The 16890-nt window shown below is 35.9% G+C and overlaps 1 protein-coding gene across 7 annotated transcripts in view; it reads left to right on the top strand.

Annotated features, from left to right (window-relative positions):
- Positions 1 to 16890, top strand: part of SATB1 (SATB homeobox 1) — a 102527-nt gene that overhangs the window by 46509 nt on the left and 39128 nt on the right. For all 7 annotated transcript variants that reach the window (XM_032332068.1, XM_032332071.1, XM_032332075.1 and 4 more), the window contains 3 exons: positions 2292 to 2403; positions 4680 to 5134; positions 13030 to 13242. In XM_032332068.1, the coding sequence (XP_032187959.1) occupies positions 2292 to 2403; positions 4680 to 5134; positions 13030 to 13242 (780 nt within the window). The remainder of the gene's footprint in view (positions 1 to 2291; positions 2404 to 4679; positions 5135 to 13029; positions 13243 to 16890) is intronic.

Below are 16890 nucleotides of genomic sequence, written 5' to 3' on the forward strand. Positions count from 1 at the left end.
CTCAGCAGAATTTAGGTAATTCCTGTACATTTTTGAAAACTAAGAGCTAAACTACTTCTAAAACTTGTCTGTACTATTATATTGACATTTAAGAAACTGCCAGAATGTCTAGGAATAAGAGTAATAATTTTTTAAAAATTGGATCAAAATGGAAGAACATCAACTGTCACCCATTTGCAGAATCACCACTATCCATCAGCGGTCTCGGTAGTTTTATTAGTGTCTGACTGTATCGATCCGTTATTACAGTAGAGTAAGTGTGATTGAAGCTGACGGATTGTTAACTGGATCAGGTAATCTTCTGGCTCTGGTTTTGGCAACCTTGCTAAGTATCTTTTTGTACTCTGGACTGAGGGAGGCTCTTAGTAAAATTGCAGGCCACTGGATTAATGGCAGAGAACCGCGAGCACATTAAGAATGTCTTTTTAGAGATAAAAATGTGAAAATGACTATAAAATAGAAAGTGTCCAAAAAAAAAAAAAAATCCCGGTGCCTCGTAGGAAAGATGGCCATGTTTTATGTAAATAATATAACTCTGTGGGCGCATGGGTAGCTCAGTGGGTTAATGCCTCTGCCTTCGGCTCAGGTCATGATCCCAGGGTCCTGGGATCGAGCCCCACATTGGGCTCTCTGCTCAGCGGGGAACCTGCTTCCTCCTCTCTGCCTGCCTCTCTGCCTACTTGTGATCTGTGTCTGCCAAATAAATAAATAAAATCTTAAAAAAAAAATAATGTGACTCTGGCTTATCCTTCACTGGAAATTCTTCAAAGATCCCCAAGAGTTACATATTACAGGAATACGTTCATGTTACAAAATTAACACTGATATTGGATGTCAGGAGAATCAAAAATAACCAAAAGTACTTTAAATTAGAAGTAGCTTAAAGAAGATAATGATACAAAAATACTTTTGTCCCCAAACTGGCTTTTCTGGTTGTTCCCTGCCTCCCAAACAATGCTGCATTCTGTAAACTATTTCACCATAGACCAAATGAAGTCTGAAATGTGAGTTCTCACGTTTCTATACAGATGAGTGGGGGGCGGGTGGGTGGTGCAAGTCTAATTATTCCTAAAATGCAGTTGGAAATTAGTTGAACCGCTACTAGGTAAATGGGCATTAGGATTAAAAATAACAATGAGTTAAGTTACTGAAATAACCATAACCAAAATTTGCTGGGAAGAAAACATTTTTGTTTGTTGAAAATAAATTAAAAATTAAAAAAAAATAAATTAAAAATTACAAATTATTTTCATTCCTGTCTTTGTTTTTATATGTTAAACTGTTGACTTTGTTTTCAGGGTTTTTGTTAAAAGCGGAGTGAAGACAAATGACAAAATAGGTCATTTTCTTTTCTGTGGTATCTTTGAGAATTAGTAAGCATGAAATGTGTATATTTTTAAATTTTATGGTTAGCTTGAAATGCAGAACTTGCTTTACTGTACTTGAAGCTAGCGGTAAGATTGTAGAATGTTTCTTTCTCTGAATGAGGATCTCTGTGAATAGTTTTTTTTTCTTAAATGTGGTCAGTTAACCTTTAAAGAGTGCTAATTGGAGTAGAAAGTACAAATGGTGTTTCCCAAACTTTATGCGCACTCAGATCCCCTGGGGATCTTGCTCAACTGTAGGGCCCCAAATTATGCATTCCTTTTTTTTTTTTTTTTTAAGACTTTATTTAGCAAGGTGGATTGGGGGCAGAGGGAGAGGGAGAAGAAGCCCTCCTGCTGAGCAGGGACCCTGATGCAGGGCTCCATCCCAGGACCCTGAGATCATGACCTTAGCTGAAGGTAGACACTTACCCAACTAAGGCACCCAAGTGCCCCCCAAATTAGGCATTTCTACTAGACTTCCAGGTGATGCCAAAATTGGTGGCCTCTGGGCCATACTTTGAATAGCAAGGGTGTGGAGTACAGTCTCTTAACTTCAAAGTAGTGTTTATGAATTGCAATCATAAAATCATCTTCACGTACTTGGATTTATTGGGATCAGTGAAGGTTTGTCAGCCTAAGAATAGATGACATTGATAGAAGTTCCATAAATACTAGAGCAAAGTCTGTTGGTTTGATAGCTTTATACTGGTCTCAGTGGACTTTTGCTTTGTACATAAATAAGCATTTGAGACACTACTTAATGAATTTTAAGAAGCCGAGGCTTTAGGCCAAAGTGCAAAACAGAAATGTACTGGTACTCAGTTAATTAAAAAAAAAAAAATACCATTTATACAATTGGAATCATTTTTGTGTTCCATCTTGTGCCGATATGTATTACAAATGTTTCCCCCCCTCTTCATGCAGAGTATGATTTCTTCCATTGTGAACAGCACTTACTATGCAAATGTCTCAGCAGCAAAATGTCAAGAATTTGGAAGGTGGTACAAACATTTCAAGAAGACAAAAGATATGATGGGTAAGCAAAAAACTGTTGCAGTGGTGGCTACATACCATTATGTGTCATTTGGGGGTTTATCAAAGTCACATCTAAAGCCAGGTCTTGTGATTGCCCAATTAGAGATCAATTTAGAATGTTTCTTTGAGGGTGGGGAGTGGGTATGAGTATAATGAGATAATTAAATTCAATAAATGTTTGTGTTTAAATCAGCCAAACTGACTTGGTTGTCAGACATGCAGGAAATCGAGGCGGGAGGAGGGAAGCTGTCATTTTTTAACATCTCAGTGAAGACCTAACCAGGCCTTGAATAACTAATATTAGCTGTGATTTCTCTCAGAGATAAATCATGCTTTTATGTGTTTTGTTTTTGTTTGAGAGAAAGTGCCTATTTTTACACCCAATTTTTAAGGAAATTAAATTGTATTTATAGTTTCCACAATTGAGATCAAGTGATTTTTTTTTTTTTTTGAGATCAAGTGATTTTTATAGGTCTCGTCGCCTGCCCCTCTAGATAGGCACTTCAGTGAGCACACTGCTTTACCGTCCATACCGGAGTCCTCATGACACCATTTTTCAACTTTTAATTCTAGTATGGCTGCCCATCTTCACATGTAACTTCAGATCACTATGCGTTATGCAGTAAATGCGTTAAAAATTAGTGGCAGTATAACAAAAACGGCAGATAAAAGTTGTGTGTTGTGCCCGAGCATTGAGGTTATAATGTTTTCTCCCTCTTGAGTTTGCTAGTGTTACAAAACCAAACACTGTGATCAAGGTTAATGTTTTAATTTCTATTAATGTTTTCTTTCATGTACTTGTACCTTCCCAATAATATAGGAATGGTATGTTTAATATGCATAGCATTGTGCCCTGTTTTAAATCTGTTTCTCTTTCCTTCCATTGCATCCATTTAATAATAACAAGAATGACTTCTCCTAAAGATTTTAAGAAACAAGAGAACCTGAATTTTGAGCATGTTTTAGCTTTTAATATTTGAAGCAAAGCCATCCATCTACCAAAACAGATTCTTTGCCTTTTATAGCTTAGAGCTGTAATGAAGACAATGCATCATTTTTGGAATAATTGCTTGAATTACTATTCCCTGTGAATGGCCCACTTGGGCTGATATCACTGGTAGAAATGGAAGGTTTCTTTCCCAATTCTTAGTTATATTTTGCATATATCAGTGATTATGGCAATGCGATAAGTTCCTCTAAATATAAAGCCTGAATATTTAATAAAAAGAGAAATGATGATTAAAATCAAGCCAGAGTATACTTGAGAAACATGGTGTGCTATTTGGAGAAGACTCACCTATTTACATACACCAACCATGCTCGGCCTTTCCATTTAAGAGCATCAAACCAGTTGCTTCCTTGCGGCAGCAAAGCATTTGACATACTTACAGCTGACTCTCAGCCAATCCACATTAGAGACCTAGCCAAGGGAGAAGCATTCATCCTGATAGGTGGTAATAAATTGCAAAATCATGACAGTATCACCATTGTACCAGGATGACTCCCCACCCCTTTCTTGAAAGATTGTCTTTAGCATCTGGTGATAGCCATAGCTTCTTCAAGAGACATTTGGATCTTAGCAAAACTGGGTATACTGACTTGCAATACAGTAAATCATTTGCTTCATTCTCTTGCAGATATACCTGCCACCCATGATAGTTAGAAGTAAATGAAGCAAGCCATATAAGATACTCAACCCAGTGTTCAATATGTACTCAGTTATTATTACTTATCATTATGATCACTTTATTTATTATATTGATTACTTCTTCATATATTCATGGCTAGGTAAAAATTGAACATAGATAACATTTATGTCCTCTCTTCCCTTTCAAACCTTTTGCCTCGAGTAATAACACTTAATATATATCATGGGAAAATACACGTATATTTCTTTTTGCTTTAATGCATGTATTTTCTTAGCTCTAGTTCTTATTAAACAATCAGTGTTCTTCTAGAAGCTATCTTAATTTAAAATAACCATTGCTTATAAGCCTTCTTGGAGAATTAGAATTTAAAAATATTAATTTTATGCCTTAAGTCTAACTGCATTATATAACTAGACATGAAGTACCTGACAGTCCCCTTTTCAGAGTTTGTAGAATTGTGCGGAAGAGGGAAGTAAAAACTTGGCCGTTGAGTTCCATCTTGAAATTTTCTTAGTTTAATTGGGTCTTTAATGTGCCCTGTGCCTACTGTCTCTGTTTAGAAAATGGTCAGAAATCCTTATCAGCGTACCCATCACTGTTAACATGACTTTCCTTTTGTCTGCTTTAGTTGAAATGGATAGTCTGTCTGAACTATCCCAGCAAGGTGCCAATCACGTCAACTTTGGCCAGCAGCCGGTCCCAGGGAACACAGCCGAGCAGCCTCCATCCCCCGCGCAGCTCTCCCATGGCAGCCAGCCCTCTGTTCGGACCCCTCTACCGAACCTGCACCCTGGGCTCGTGTCAACGCCCATCAGTCCTCAATTGGTCAACCAGCAGCTGGTGATGGCTCAGCTGCTGAACCAGCAGTATGCAGTGAATAGACTTTTAGCCCAGCAGTCCTTAAACCAACAATACTTGAACCACCCTCCCCCTGTCAGTAGATCTATGAATAAGCCTTTGGAGCAACAGGTTTCAACCAACACAGAGGTGTCTTCCGAAATCTACCAGTGGGTACGTGATGAACTGAAACGAGCAGGAATCTCCCAGGCAGTATTTGCACGTGTGGCTTTTAACAGAACTCAGGTCAGTTTTGTTTTGTTAGTAATGGTTCTCTCTTTTATTTTTCTCCCTTCTCTCTTTAGTCCTTTACTAATGCTGATTCTTTTACTTTGTGTTAACATTTAATCCTTCTTGTCGTGTGGTCACACTATCTGTTCTTGGTGGTGCCTAAGTTTTATCACTCCTTTCCCTCTCATAAACCTCCTTTACCAAGAAAGATACAGACCAACGACTCAAGGGCCTTGAAAGGATAAATTCATTGTCAAATATATTTCAAATGGTCATTACCTATGCTTTTACATAGTGAAATCATAGGCTGGTAGTAGAAGCAGATTGAGAAGCATTTCATGACTTGGTCAGGGCCATTGGTAGGACTCTGAGCTTCTAGCCTACTATCTTTCCTGTTACCCCCGTATCAGACATAAATATGTTAACATCCCCGGTTTATGTTCCTCTACAATTTTTGAGGCCGGAAATCCCCCAAAACATTGTGGTACTCAATAAATAGCAATTTCTACCCTTTAATTTGAACAGCCATTGGGGAGGAGGTTATACAGATACGTATACATAGGGCCTGTTAACCTGAAGTGTTTCTTAGCTTTGTCTTCTCCCCTCTTTACCTTATTATTAATGTTCCTCCAAACTTCATTCTTTAGATCAGAAACCACCAAATATTTTCTGTAATTGCCCAGATAGCAAACATTTTAGGCTTTGGGGGCCGTAAGAGCTGTGTCACAGTGTCCAGTGTTAGGCAGCCATGGATAATAGGTGAATGGATGTGAGTGTCCTAGTGTTTCAGGAAAACTATTTACAAAAAACAGGCCCAGGGGTAGCTTTGGCCTGCAGGCCTTAGTTTGCAGACTTCTCCCTGAGATCTACATACTCCATGTTCCCACCTTTAACCTCCTGGGCAAATACCTGTGAAGATATTATCAGCAGGGAAGATGTTTAGAGGGACCTGGAGAAAGAGGTAGTAAGATATGGGAAGGCCTTAAGATGAAAAGTCTGAAAAAAATCCATTCTATTAAATTGTGAATGAGAGGATTTTTTTTTTAATTTCTTTTTTTGGAAATTAGTATAGTTCGTATGGTTTTTATTTTTGGCCCAGGCACACTAAAAAAACCAAGAGAACATGTAACTTTGATTAGAAATGAGGACATTATGTCCTTTCAACTTTCTTGTTTTACCACTGTTCTTTCGTCAATTTGTTTTTTTGGCCTCATACTTTCCTTTCATATTTAAGTTATTTTGTTTATTACATGATTATAACAATGAGATTCTGGTACAAAAATAATCTAGTATTAATTCCTTATTGGCAGAGTTTCCATATCTAGGAGAATCCCAGCAGTGACTTATTTTTGGCTTGCTTTAACTGCATTGAAGTTAGGAGGCCTGACAAAGCCTTTAACTAAATCAGTATTTGTTTTCACTTACTTTATTTGTATTTTTGTGTATCATTTGTCTTTTTTAAAGGGGAGTTGCAGAAGGTTATGTATCAGGTTTAAATTGTATGATTTTACTTACTTCTCTATTTTTACAACTTAAAAAATGTGTTCATTATTAGCCAGTAAATTTCATGATACCATATTCATTGGGAAGTAATTATTTTAAAAATTAAATGAATGAATGAATGAATCAAGAGTGAACTTCTAGAAAATCCTGTTTCTAGCAGCATTCTGTATTTTTGGAAATAGCAGTAACTTCTAGTATTTCTCAGTACTGGGAAAAAATTGGTCTCTACATAAAAGATCAGTAAAATGCTTATCAATTTAATTGAAAACCCACAAAGCCAACATTGACATGAACACAAATGAAATATAGATTTACTGATAAGTGTTTTAAAAATTGAACAATATGTTATTTCTTAAAGCACTAAAGAATGTATTTTATATGGTAAAGAATGACAAGAGAGGTTAGCTGAGGGATGTGTGAAGTGACTATCCGCCGGTACCGTTTTTCTTCTCTTGGGTTGTGATGTCACACCATTACTCTGAAGAGCTGACCACTTGTTCTGCATCTGGTTCTCACAGTGACTGATTCCATGGATACCTCTAGGATTTTTGCTGGGAAGAAGGCAGAATTAGAATTTGCTCTCTTTTTATGCCATACTAATCTCTTTGAAAAGATAGTTATCTCTGTGGTTAACATCAAAAACAGTGACTTACATTTTTGTGAGGGTGGTAGGGGAATGAAACAGTGACAGCTTTGGTATCGAGCTCTCTTTATTTAAAATAGGTAATTTAGAAGAAAGTTACTACCATAAAAATTATTTGGAGCCCAGGGTAATAGAGGGATTTTGTTTTAGACCTTTATATTAGTAATTGGTATCCTCAGTTGAAGTGGATATTGGCCATATTTGAAGCTGTTTGACTTAAATTAGCGTAATTGTCAATGTATATTTAAGTGTTCACTTTTTGGGAACGAGCTTTTGAACATGCAAGCATACATGTGTTTTTGGTGGTCATACTTAAAAACCACACGCGCGCGCACACACACAGCTGCATTTATTTTAATGATTATACATTCATATGAATGCATGTAGTGTGTTTATTTCAAAGTGTATGCATTTCAATAAAAGCAGGTGCAGAGTGAGAGTGTATGGTGTGAGTGTGGAGTACGAAAATACACATGCTAATGCATATGTATAGACAAGGAGCTCTGCAGTTAAATCGCACATCACACATTTGTGTGCACTTATTACAATGTGCAATTCAAAATCCAAGTTTTAAAAAATAATGTATAATATGTACATGCAAATGCAAAGTTATGGTATGAAGAGATAAGAAGAGATAAGAAACTGGTACCCTATAAACAGTATATTAAAACATTAATATACTGTGAATGAAGAGATAAGAAGAGATAAGAAACTGGTACCCTATAAACAGTATGTTAAAACATTAATATAATAGATAATACTATCATGAATTTAGACCATTTTAGTCATTGACAGCTCTGTACAATTTTAAAATCCTGGATTTCGTGTCCTAAGTCTTTTTTTTTTTTTTTTAAAGATTTTATTTATTTATTTGACAGACAGAGATCACAAGTAAGCAGAGAGACAGGCAGAGAGAGAGGAGGAAGCAGGCTCCCTGCCGAGCAGAGAGCCCGATGTGGGACTCCATCCCAGGACCCTGAGATCATGACCTGAGCTGAAGGCAGAGGCCTTAACCCACTGAGCCACCCAGGCGCCCCTCGTGTCCTGAGTCTTAACGGAAGAATTTTCTCATCATCCTAACTGGGTCTCCTAATAAAACCCCTCTGAAGACTTTCACACTTGACTATTAAAAAAGAAAAAAAAAAGTTTACCTTTTCTGAAAATTTATGGTGAAATTTATATAATTACTTGTTCTAAGGACTTTTTCCCCTTCTGAATTGATGGACATATGTTCTTTAATTGCTACTGAAGATACCAGCTTTTAGCATATGTCATTCATTCAGTTATGCCTACTTGATGTCTTTTTAATGGAAACCTATGGCTAAAAATAATTGCCAAAGCTTCTAGATTTATACTTTTCAGTTCACTTCTCTGTATTATTGCGATTTAAGGATGGTGATAGAAGCAAATATATTCATTAGTGCCTTTTTAAAAAAAAATAAAACCCAGAGTTTAACTCTGATCCCATTCTGTGGCTTTTTCCCCTTTTTTCTCCCCCCCCCCCCTTGTCTTTGGCACACTTTATTTTCCAGTAAAATAAAGAATGAAGATGGATTATTCAAAACTGATAACAGTAATGGACCATCATGTAATGTTTTATTGAATTTGAGTTCTGTAAATTATGTGGTGGAGAGAAATTTGCCTGCTTAAGTATAACAGAAATTGCTACTGTGTTCCTATAATTCTTCACAGTGTAATTTAAGGAAAGTCCACTATCCATATCACTATTGAATAAAAGGTAAAAAGGTGCTATTACCCCAACGTGACAGCTCTCGTTTAGCCTCCCAAGCGACAGAGATAAATGTGTCTGCTTATAACTTACTTGGCAGGAGTCCAAGGTAGTAGGTGGAGTTGAAAATAGTCTTTCACCTGGACATATGATTAAAAATCCACAAAAAACAGAGGCAGGTAGTCTTGAAGAATATTGTACGTATTTTCTTTTTAGAGAGGGAGGTTTCATGAAATCATATTTTCCTTCTGAGGGCTTTGAAGTTCCATGAAGCTGATAAAATCTATTTGAATCAGTGATTATGTTCAAAGAGGAGACAAACGGGAGGCCAGACAGGCCTTTTGTTCTGATTGGCAGTCTCTTTCGCTTATCTGCTGTTTTAAAGAATTCATAATTAGCTTTTGGAAGTACTGATAATATTTATTGAAGGTTTTTTCTTTCTTTTACAATTACTAATGAATTTTACTTGTAATAACTTGTAAACTCTTTTTGGAATGTAAAAAAGGTTTAGGAATTCATCAGTAAGTTCCCTCTAAGTGAAAAAAATTAGAATACTCACTTAACCCCTATGTAATGACAGTGCAGAATAATTCTGTTTTTATGTATAAAGCATATAGTGCACTATTTGAAGATGTAAAGTCCAAATGAAAAGCAGAGTCCCCCATTTCCAATAAAATTAATATTCATGAGTTGTTGGTAACTTAGTACATAACACAAATTCTCAAGTTCTTTTCAGAAACAAGAGTGACTGATGATTTTGTTTGACTTTGTTCAGTAAATTCACTGAGGACCTATGGCACACAGTACTGATGATAATGTTTCAGTCCTGGTGTGTTCTCTGAGATAGCAAGTAAGGTACATCATGACCTTGACATATGACTTTAGCACGAAGAAAAGATTTTGGTAATAGATACCTCTTAACTCTTCACAGGGGATTACTACAAATGACCTTGACCTAAATCTGAAGTATATTTTTGACTATGAGAAATAAGAAAGAGGGACCATGTACATCTTGATGCATAAATGTACCTACTCAAATAACAACAACTCGAACAGAATGAGAACATGCATTCTGGGGGAGGGGGATAATTAACACATTCTAATCAAAACATTTTCTAACAATATTTTCAAGCATTTCCACCAGGGGGCACTCCCCTCATTGAAAGCCTGGGCCAAAAAAAAAAAAAAAAAAAAAAAAATCCAAAGGTTTCTAAAACACCTGACACTGTCTACACTGGCTGCTTTAGAGCTCTTTGAGTGTTCATTTGAAATAACTCTTTAGACCTTAACATACTGCAGGCAGAAAAACTGCACTTGCTGCAGTAGAATAATTAAGTGGAAATAAACGCTTTGCCCCTAAAATACTTTAAATGCTCTACTGGGAAGTCATACCAACATCAGAATATGGGTAGAGGAAATTTTAAATTTCCTCCCAAGTGACCTACTATCTTCTAATTTAAGCATGCAGGAATGACTAAGTTTCATATTAACACGACTTGATAGAGAATATTTTATGTATTTTTTCATGTGTTTTCTTTTCTCACTATAGTTCTCTGCTGTCTCAGAAAACATTTTTAATAGAGATGATAGAGTATTTTGTTATTTGAGATTTATAAATGTCTAATTTCAAATTTCCCAAATACAGTAACATGTTGAGTATTTATAGGATCTCTTTTGACCTAATCTTTTTTTTTTTTTAATTTCTGAACAGTTAAGGTAGTTAAGTGTCTTACAAAATGCCATATAACTTTTCATTGAAGCCTTACCTTGATTAAATTAAGAATTTCCATTAGAATTTACCCATGAGTAGCATATCTTAGTTCTTAAGTTTTTATTAGTCATTTACAGTTTTTTCCTTTTGTGGTCTGAATACACATAATTAATCCACATAGTAAATATTTATCAAACATTTATGTGGTAGGCATTGTGCTGGGATGACAGAAATGAATATTAGGTTATTCTACTCAAGGAATTGATATCATTGTTTTTAACTATAGTGTACATTTTGTCTGTTGATTTCTTTGTAGTTCATATATATTGCTTTGCCAAGCACCTCTTCTAATATATGACATTTGGTGGGGAAAAGTAGAGAGCAAGGACTATTTTTTTACACCTCTTTTCAGGCGTTTTTTTGAGACCTGTATTTTTCGGTTTCAATGTGACACATCAGAAACACAGTCAATCTAATTAGTTGGCCTTGTGCAAATTAAATAGCTGGATGATTGACTGCCTGTTTGACTGAATTTTAGTTAAATTGACTGGATGTTTTATTCTTGTATAAACACAGTTGCAGCATTACTTGTCAGTCTTATGAATGAAAGAACATGCACCCTTCATTCTTCAGTCACATTTTTTAATGGGGAAACTGAAAGTTCAGGTCCACTCTTCAGGTTTTGGATGCAGGACCAAGTGAGAGACTAAAATTTACTTGTAAGCCCCCTTGGCCTATTGGAGGTTCTTTTGAGTCATTTTTAAAGTGGACAGTGCTTTTATATTGTCTGCAACTAGATGTTATATGTAGGTAATATAGTACCTTATCCCTGAGGAATTAGGAACAAAACTAGGTTTGCACTTCCAGGGAATCATGAAAAATTTCAAATGTTGTTATCGTCTAAGTCTCAATCATTTTGATCATGACACTTTGCCTCCCCTTCCCCAAATGTTCCCTTTCACCATTTCTGCAGGGTTATTGGTAAGTGAAATTTACAAATGACATGGAGATCTTGACAGCATTTTATTTGAAGCTATCTTGTGATAAACCGATATTCTGGCTAAATGTAGAAAGCAAAAATATGACTCAGTATTCCAGGCATTACTTCATGCACAAAATGAAAGAGGTAAAGGGTGCTCAGCTCCTATCAAATGGGCAGAAAACTTTTGTAATCCTTTATTTCATATGATTCCTTAAATAAAAATGAGGAAACCCATTTATTTTTGAAAGGCTTCTTCCAAAAATAGTTGAAAAAATAGTTGACAATTAATGCTCTACTATTTGGGGAGAGAGAAACACCTTAAAGGAGCTTACTAGTGGTTTGTAAATTTCTTCTATAACTAATAAAGACTTATATTCCTTAAAAAAATTGGCAACTGGAAAATTTGATAGTATTCTTTTTTTTTTTTTTAAAGATTTTATTTATTTGACAGAGATCACAAGTAGGCAGAGAGGCAGGCAGAGAGAGAGGAAGGGAAGCAGGCACCCCGCTGAGCGGAGAGCCCGAAGCAGGGCTTGATCCCAGGACCCTGAGATCATGACCTGAGCCGAAGACAGAGGCTTTAACCCACTGAGCCACCCAGGTGCCCCACTTTTCCTGGGCATGCCATTATGGATTTTTGCAATGTAAAAATGGGGTTATGTATTTCAAATTTAATCAACGATTTCTGAAGTTCAAAATTTCAACCTGTTACCCAGAGGTATAGTTATAGCATGATAGTATTTAGAATTATTCATGGTAGTCTGTACAGTTTCCTTAAATGTTAAATAGAAGGAATCACTTGTCATTAATTTGAAAATTAAGGGATAACTTAAAATATTGCTTATGAAAACATAACATGCTTTAGAAATACTCTTTTTTTCTAATATGTTACAATTCATTTTCTGGTATTTTCTTTGAAAGTTCTCCTTCCCTAAAGTGGCTTTGTATCTTTACATATTGGGCTCTCTGCATTCCACTGCCTTTGTCTGGGCAGCTTGAGAACTATACCGTTCAATGCTGTTGTATTTTGAGCATTTCATTTATTCTTAACTTCCCTCCATCGTCTCTCTGTGAAAGATTTCATGGCAAGTTAAGCTACTCAAAGGAAGGAGACCAATTAGGCAGTTTCAGTTTGTGTTATATGTAAAGCAGATGCTTAATAAAATTAAGAATACAATTGAGGCTCTCCTCTCTACCACTTCAGTTGTAACTAACATATTTCTACGCAGAATTAATGCTTTTGACTGTTCATTTTCTAAACAGAGTGGAGAAGAGGGAAGGATCACCGCTGGCAGGGCCGAGCTCAGGAGCTAGCTCACCCTGTACCTTTCGTTCCCTGCAGGGCTTGCTTTCAGAAATCCTCCGAAAGGAAGAGGACCCCAAGACTGCATCCCAGTCTTTGCTGGTAAACCTTCGGGCTATGCAGAATTTCTTGCAGTTACCAGAAGCTGAAAGAGATCGGATTTACCAGGATGAAAGGGAAAGGAGCTTGAATGCTGCCTCGGCTATGGGTCCTGCCCCCCTGATAAGCACACCGCCCAGCCGCCCTCCCCAGGTGAAGTCTCCTGTCCTCTTTAGCCGCCTTTTTCCTCTTCTTCTTCTTCCTCCTCTTCCTCTTCCTCCTCCTCTTCCTCCTCCTCTTCTTCTTCTTCTTCTTTCTTAATGTTTGACGAAGGATCTCAGCAAGAAATTGGAAAAAGAGATGAATAGATACCACTTCTTCTAAAAATAATAATTCATAGAGTGACTTGAGGAGAATTTGGTCCCAAATCAGTGATTCTGATATAAAAACAATAAGCTACTAATTAGAGAAAAGAAAATTGCTTTGTGTTGTTTCCTTTTGGGGGTTCTTTGGGGTGAAAGTAGTCTTTAAATGGGATATTTGTCTCTACTACTATTATTAAGTGAAGAAATATTTTAAACTCAATAGGAAGAAAAGTAATAAAGTCAGTTTTATCCCTATGAGTTTGGGAACTGCCGTTTGAATAGTAAACAAATAAAAATAAATAAATAATTCCATTTGTATTTATGCTTTCCAATACGAAGTGCAGCTGGTACCAATTACACATCATCTCGTTTGTAATCTTTCATAATTAAGTTTAATACAATCCTTGAAGGCAGCTTTAAATGGGGCTGATAAGGAATTCCACCCGTATTCCCAGAAATGGGCACATTTTCTATTTCCCAAATTTTCACACTTTTTAGAAAGGACAGAACTCATCATGTAGGTAACTTTGTGTATGTGTATCTATATTTTTATTTTTTAAATCAAATTTTAAAGATTGCCTGTAATTTTTATGAGGATTCAACAAGTTGATTTGCCGTATAAGCTACTACATAAAAGTGGTTTAGACTTCGAATCAGTAGGCAAATATATTTCTTACACATTTAATTTATTGCATGTACAGCCCTTAAAAATGAGGTCAGCTAAAACGTGATAAAAATTGAATATGAAACACAAATTCAAAATATTCTTGTAATATAATGTTATCCTGAAATCGGAACTTGCTATTAATTCTTTTCATCAGCAGTTAAAAGAAAACAAAACAAAATGCCTTTCCATGTATGGAAATATAGAAAAAACACACAGCGCTAAAAATGAAACTGCCACAGATAACTTCAATAAGGAATAGACATAATATTCGGTCACTTGTTGAGGTTCTTAAAGCTCTATGTTATAATGTTATGAAATAAATCTTTTGTAGAAACGTCCGAAGTCTGTTTTCTCCATTTTATGTAATGAAAATCAATTTGGTCTTAATGTCTAGGGCACAGACTGCAAGAAAGTCATTGCTGTAATTGTGGATAAGAAAGTCATGTGTCTCTAGCACAGAATAATGGTATCCATCTGCATGTATATGTATCCACTGGTCTACACACACAGTGATTGAATTTGATCTGTAAAGCCTTCCATAAAGTATTTCTTAAGAAAAAGAATGAGAATATACATATATATATGACTTTTCATAGATATATGAAATATATATTTTTATATATATATTTAAATATTTGATTTAAAAAAATATATATTTTATATATATATATTTCTTATATCTCTGAATTATATATATCTATGTATGACTATATATGTATGTATATGACTTTTTAAGAGTGATTAAATAAAAAATACTGTACTTTGGACTTGGTTTAACACTTAGTATGTGGTGTTTAGAGTTAATACACCGTCATTAGTTAACTTTGCTTCTACAGAAGGCCTCTGGGCAAAGAGTTACTTTACTTATCACTTAATCTGCTATACTAACAAAAGAATTGCTTACTTAAGATCAGTATGAACTTCAGCATTGAGCTGTTCCTTCTTCTTTTTTTTTTTAATCTATCTAAATATTTGACTTAGTAGTTCCTTAACACAGTTTTTGTTTTCTAATTTTTTATATGATCGTGGTGCTTTTGTTTTTCCAGATGTGATTCTGCTGTCCTTACTCATCAAGTTTTTCTTTAGCCATGTTTCCAGTAATTTTTAAATGGTTATTTCTTTTCACATACTATTAAGATACACTTGGGCAGCTCTCTTATATATGTGTCTAAAGACTGCTGATAAGTTGGGGTAGAAAATTTTGGCCTGCATTATTGATTAACTGGTTGAGCCACTCTTTGCTATATTTGTTCTCAAGAGGGCTTGAGAGCAAGCCCTTAGCTGGAAAATCTAGCCAATGATGAACATGTAAGGTATGGAGATACCATAGATTCTTAGTGAAACTCTTTCAAAGGAGAAAAGTTTCTGAAATGCGGTGTTACTGGCCATCTAACCAAATTCCAAAATGATTATCTGATGTGTGTATAATTTTATTTCACTGCTATAATACGCATCTTCAAGTATCTTAATTTGCCTTACTGAGAATCCCTTTGCGTTACTTAATATTATTGTAATAGAGCTCACAACCAGTTTGTTCACCTTTTACCCTCCAACAATGACTTTATGAATAACATTTTAAGAAATCTTTAATGCATTAAAAATATTATCGTGTAAAATGAGTACTTAAGATGGGAACAAATGTTTCTCTAGCAGCCAAATTAGTAATGTTTTGCAACTGTTGAAACTGAATACTTTTAAAGGGGAACCAATATATTATACTTAAGGTTTTAATATGCATATGACACATGATCAAAATGGAAGGGGGAAAAAGGACAAAACCACAAAATACAGAAACAGATGGCAGAATTTTGTCTTTTTTAATTTTATATTTTGACAAAGAGGAGTCCATTATTGTATTTATTTTCCCCTTAAATGAAGAGATCTGAAACGTATTTTGAGACAAGTCTTTAACTTGTTGGACGCGAACTCTGATTTCTTTATAAAGGACAGCCTTTTATTATTTTTATTTATTTATTTTTAAGTAGACTCCACACCCCAACATGGGGCTTGAACTCATGACCCTGAGATCAAGACCTGAGCTGAGATCAAAAGTCGATGCTTAACCGACTGAGCCACCCATTTGCCCTTAAAGAAAACTGCTTTTTAAAGGCAGAGGTCCCTTTTGGCTCACAGGAGATCCAGACCACTTTGAGGACCAAGAGAGCTGGATTCTCTTCCAACTCCTACCCTGTAGAGTTGAGGTTATACCGAAGATGACTGTGATGTCCTCCCACGGTCTTATCAGGCTAAAGACCTACACTGTTGAGGAACTTGGATTCTAAATGATCTTTAAGAAGAAACTTCCGTTAGTCAGGCTGCACATTTTATTCCAAGGAATCTTTCCCCTGGGAAGATCTAGACCAAACATCAGAAATCACTATAGCCCTTGCCTAGGAGTGATACCTCTGGTGCAGACCTCTCCCATGTGCTTCAAGAGGGACAGCCGTGTCATGGGTTTTGTCCTCTGTCAACAGCAGTAGGCTCCAGGTCCAACATGTTTGCTGAAAGCCTATTTTCATAATGTACATGTTCTAATTCAGGAAATAAGAATATCTTACACTTGATAATGGTTCGCAGTTCTCTAACACTTCATGCCCATGAATTCGTTGAATCCTCATACCAACCTTATGTTTGGAGAAAGAGGAGAAAACCAAGTTTAAGGTTGAGTTTGTTTTCACATCCACCTATTAAGTCTCTTGCTCTTTCTTCTACCTCAAGCCACCTCCTTGAAACACAAACACTTTAGAAAGGGGAAAATGAAACTTGGGGACTTCTTCTATTTGTCACAGAGGGTGGGAAGTTTTATTTTTAAATTAGGAAGAGGAACAC

Source organism: Mustela erminea, chromosome 1, assembly GCF_009829155.1.
Source record: "Mustela erminea isolate mMusErm1 chromosome 1, mMusErm1.Pri, whole genome shotgun sequence".
In the NCBI taxonomy this organism is placed as follows: Eukaryota; Metazoa; Chordata; class Mammalia; order Carnivora; family Mustelidae; genus Mustela; species Mustela erminea.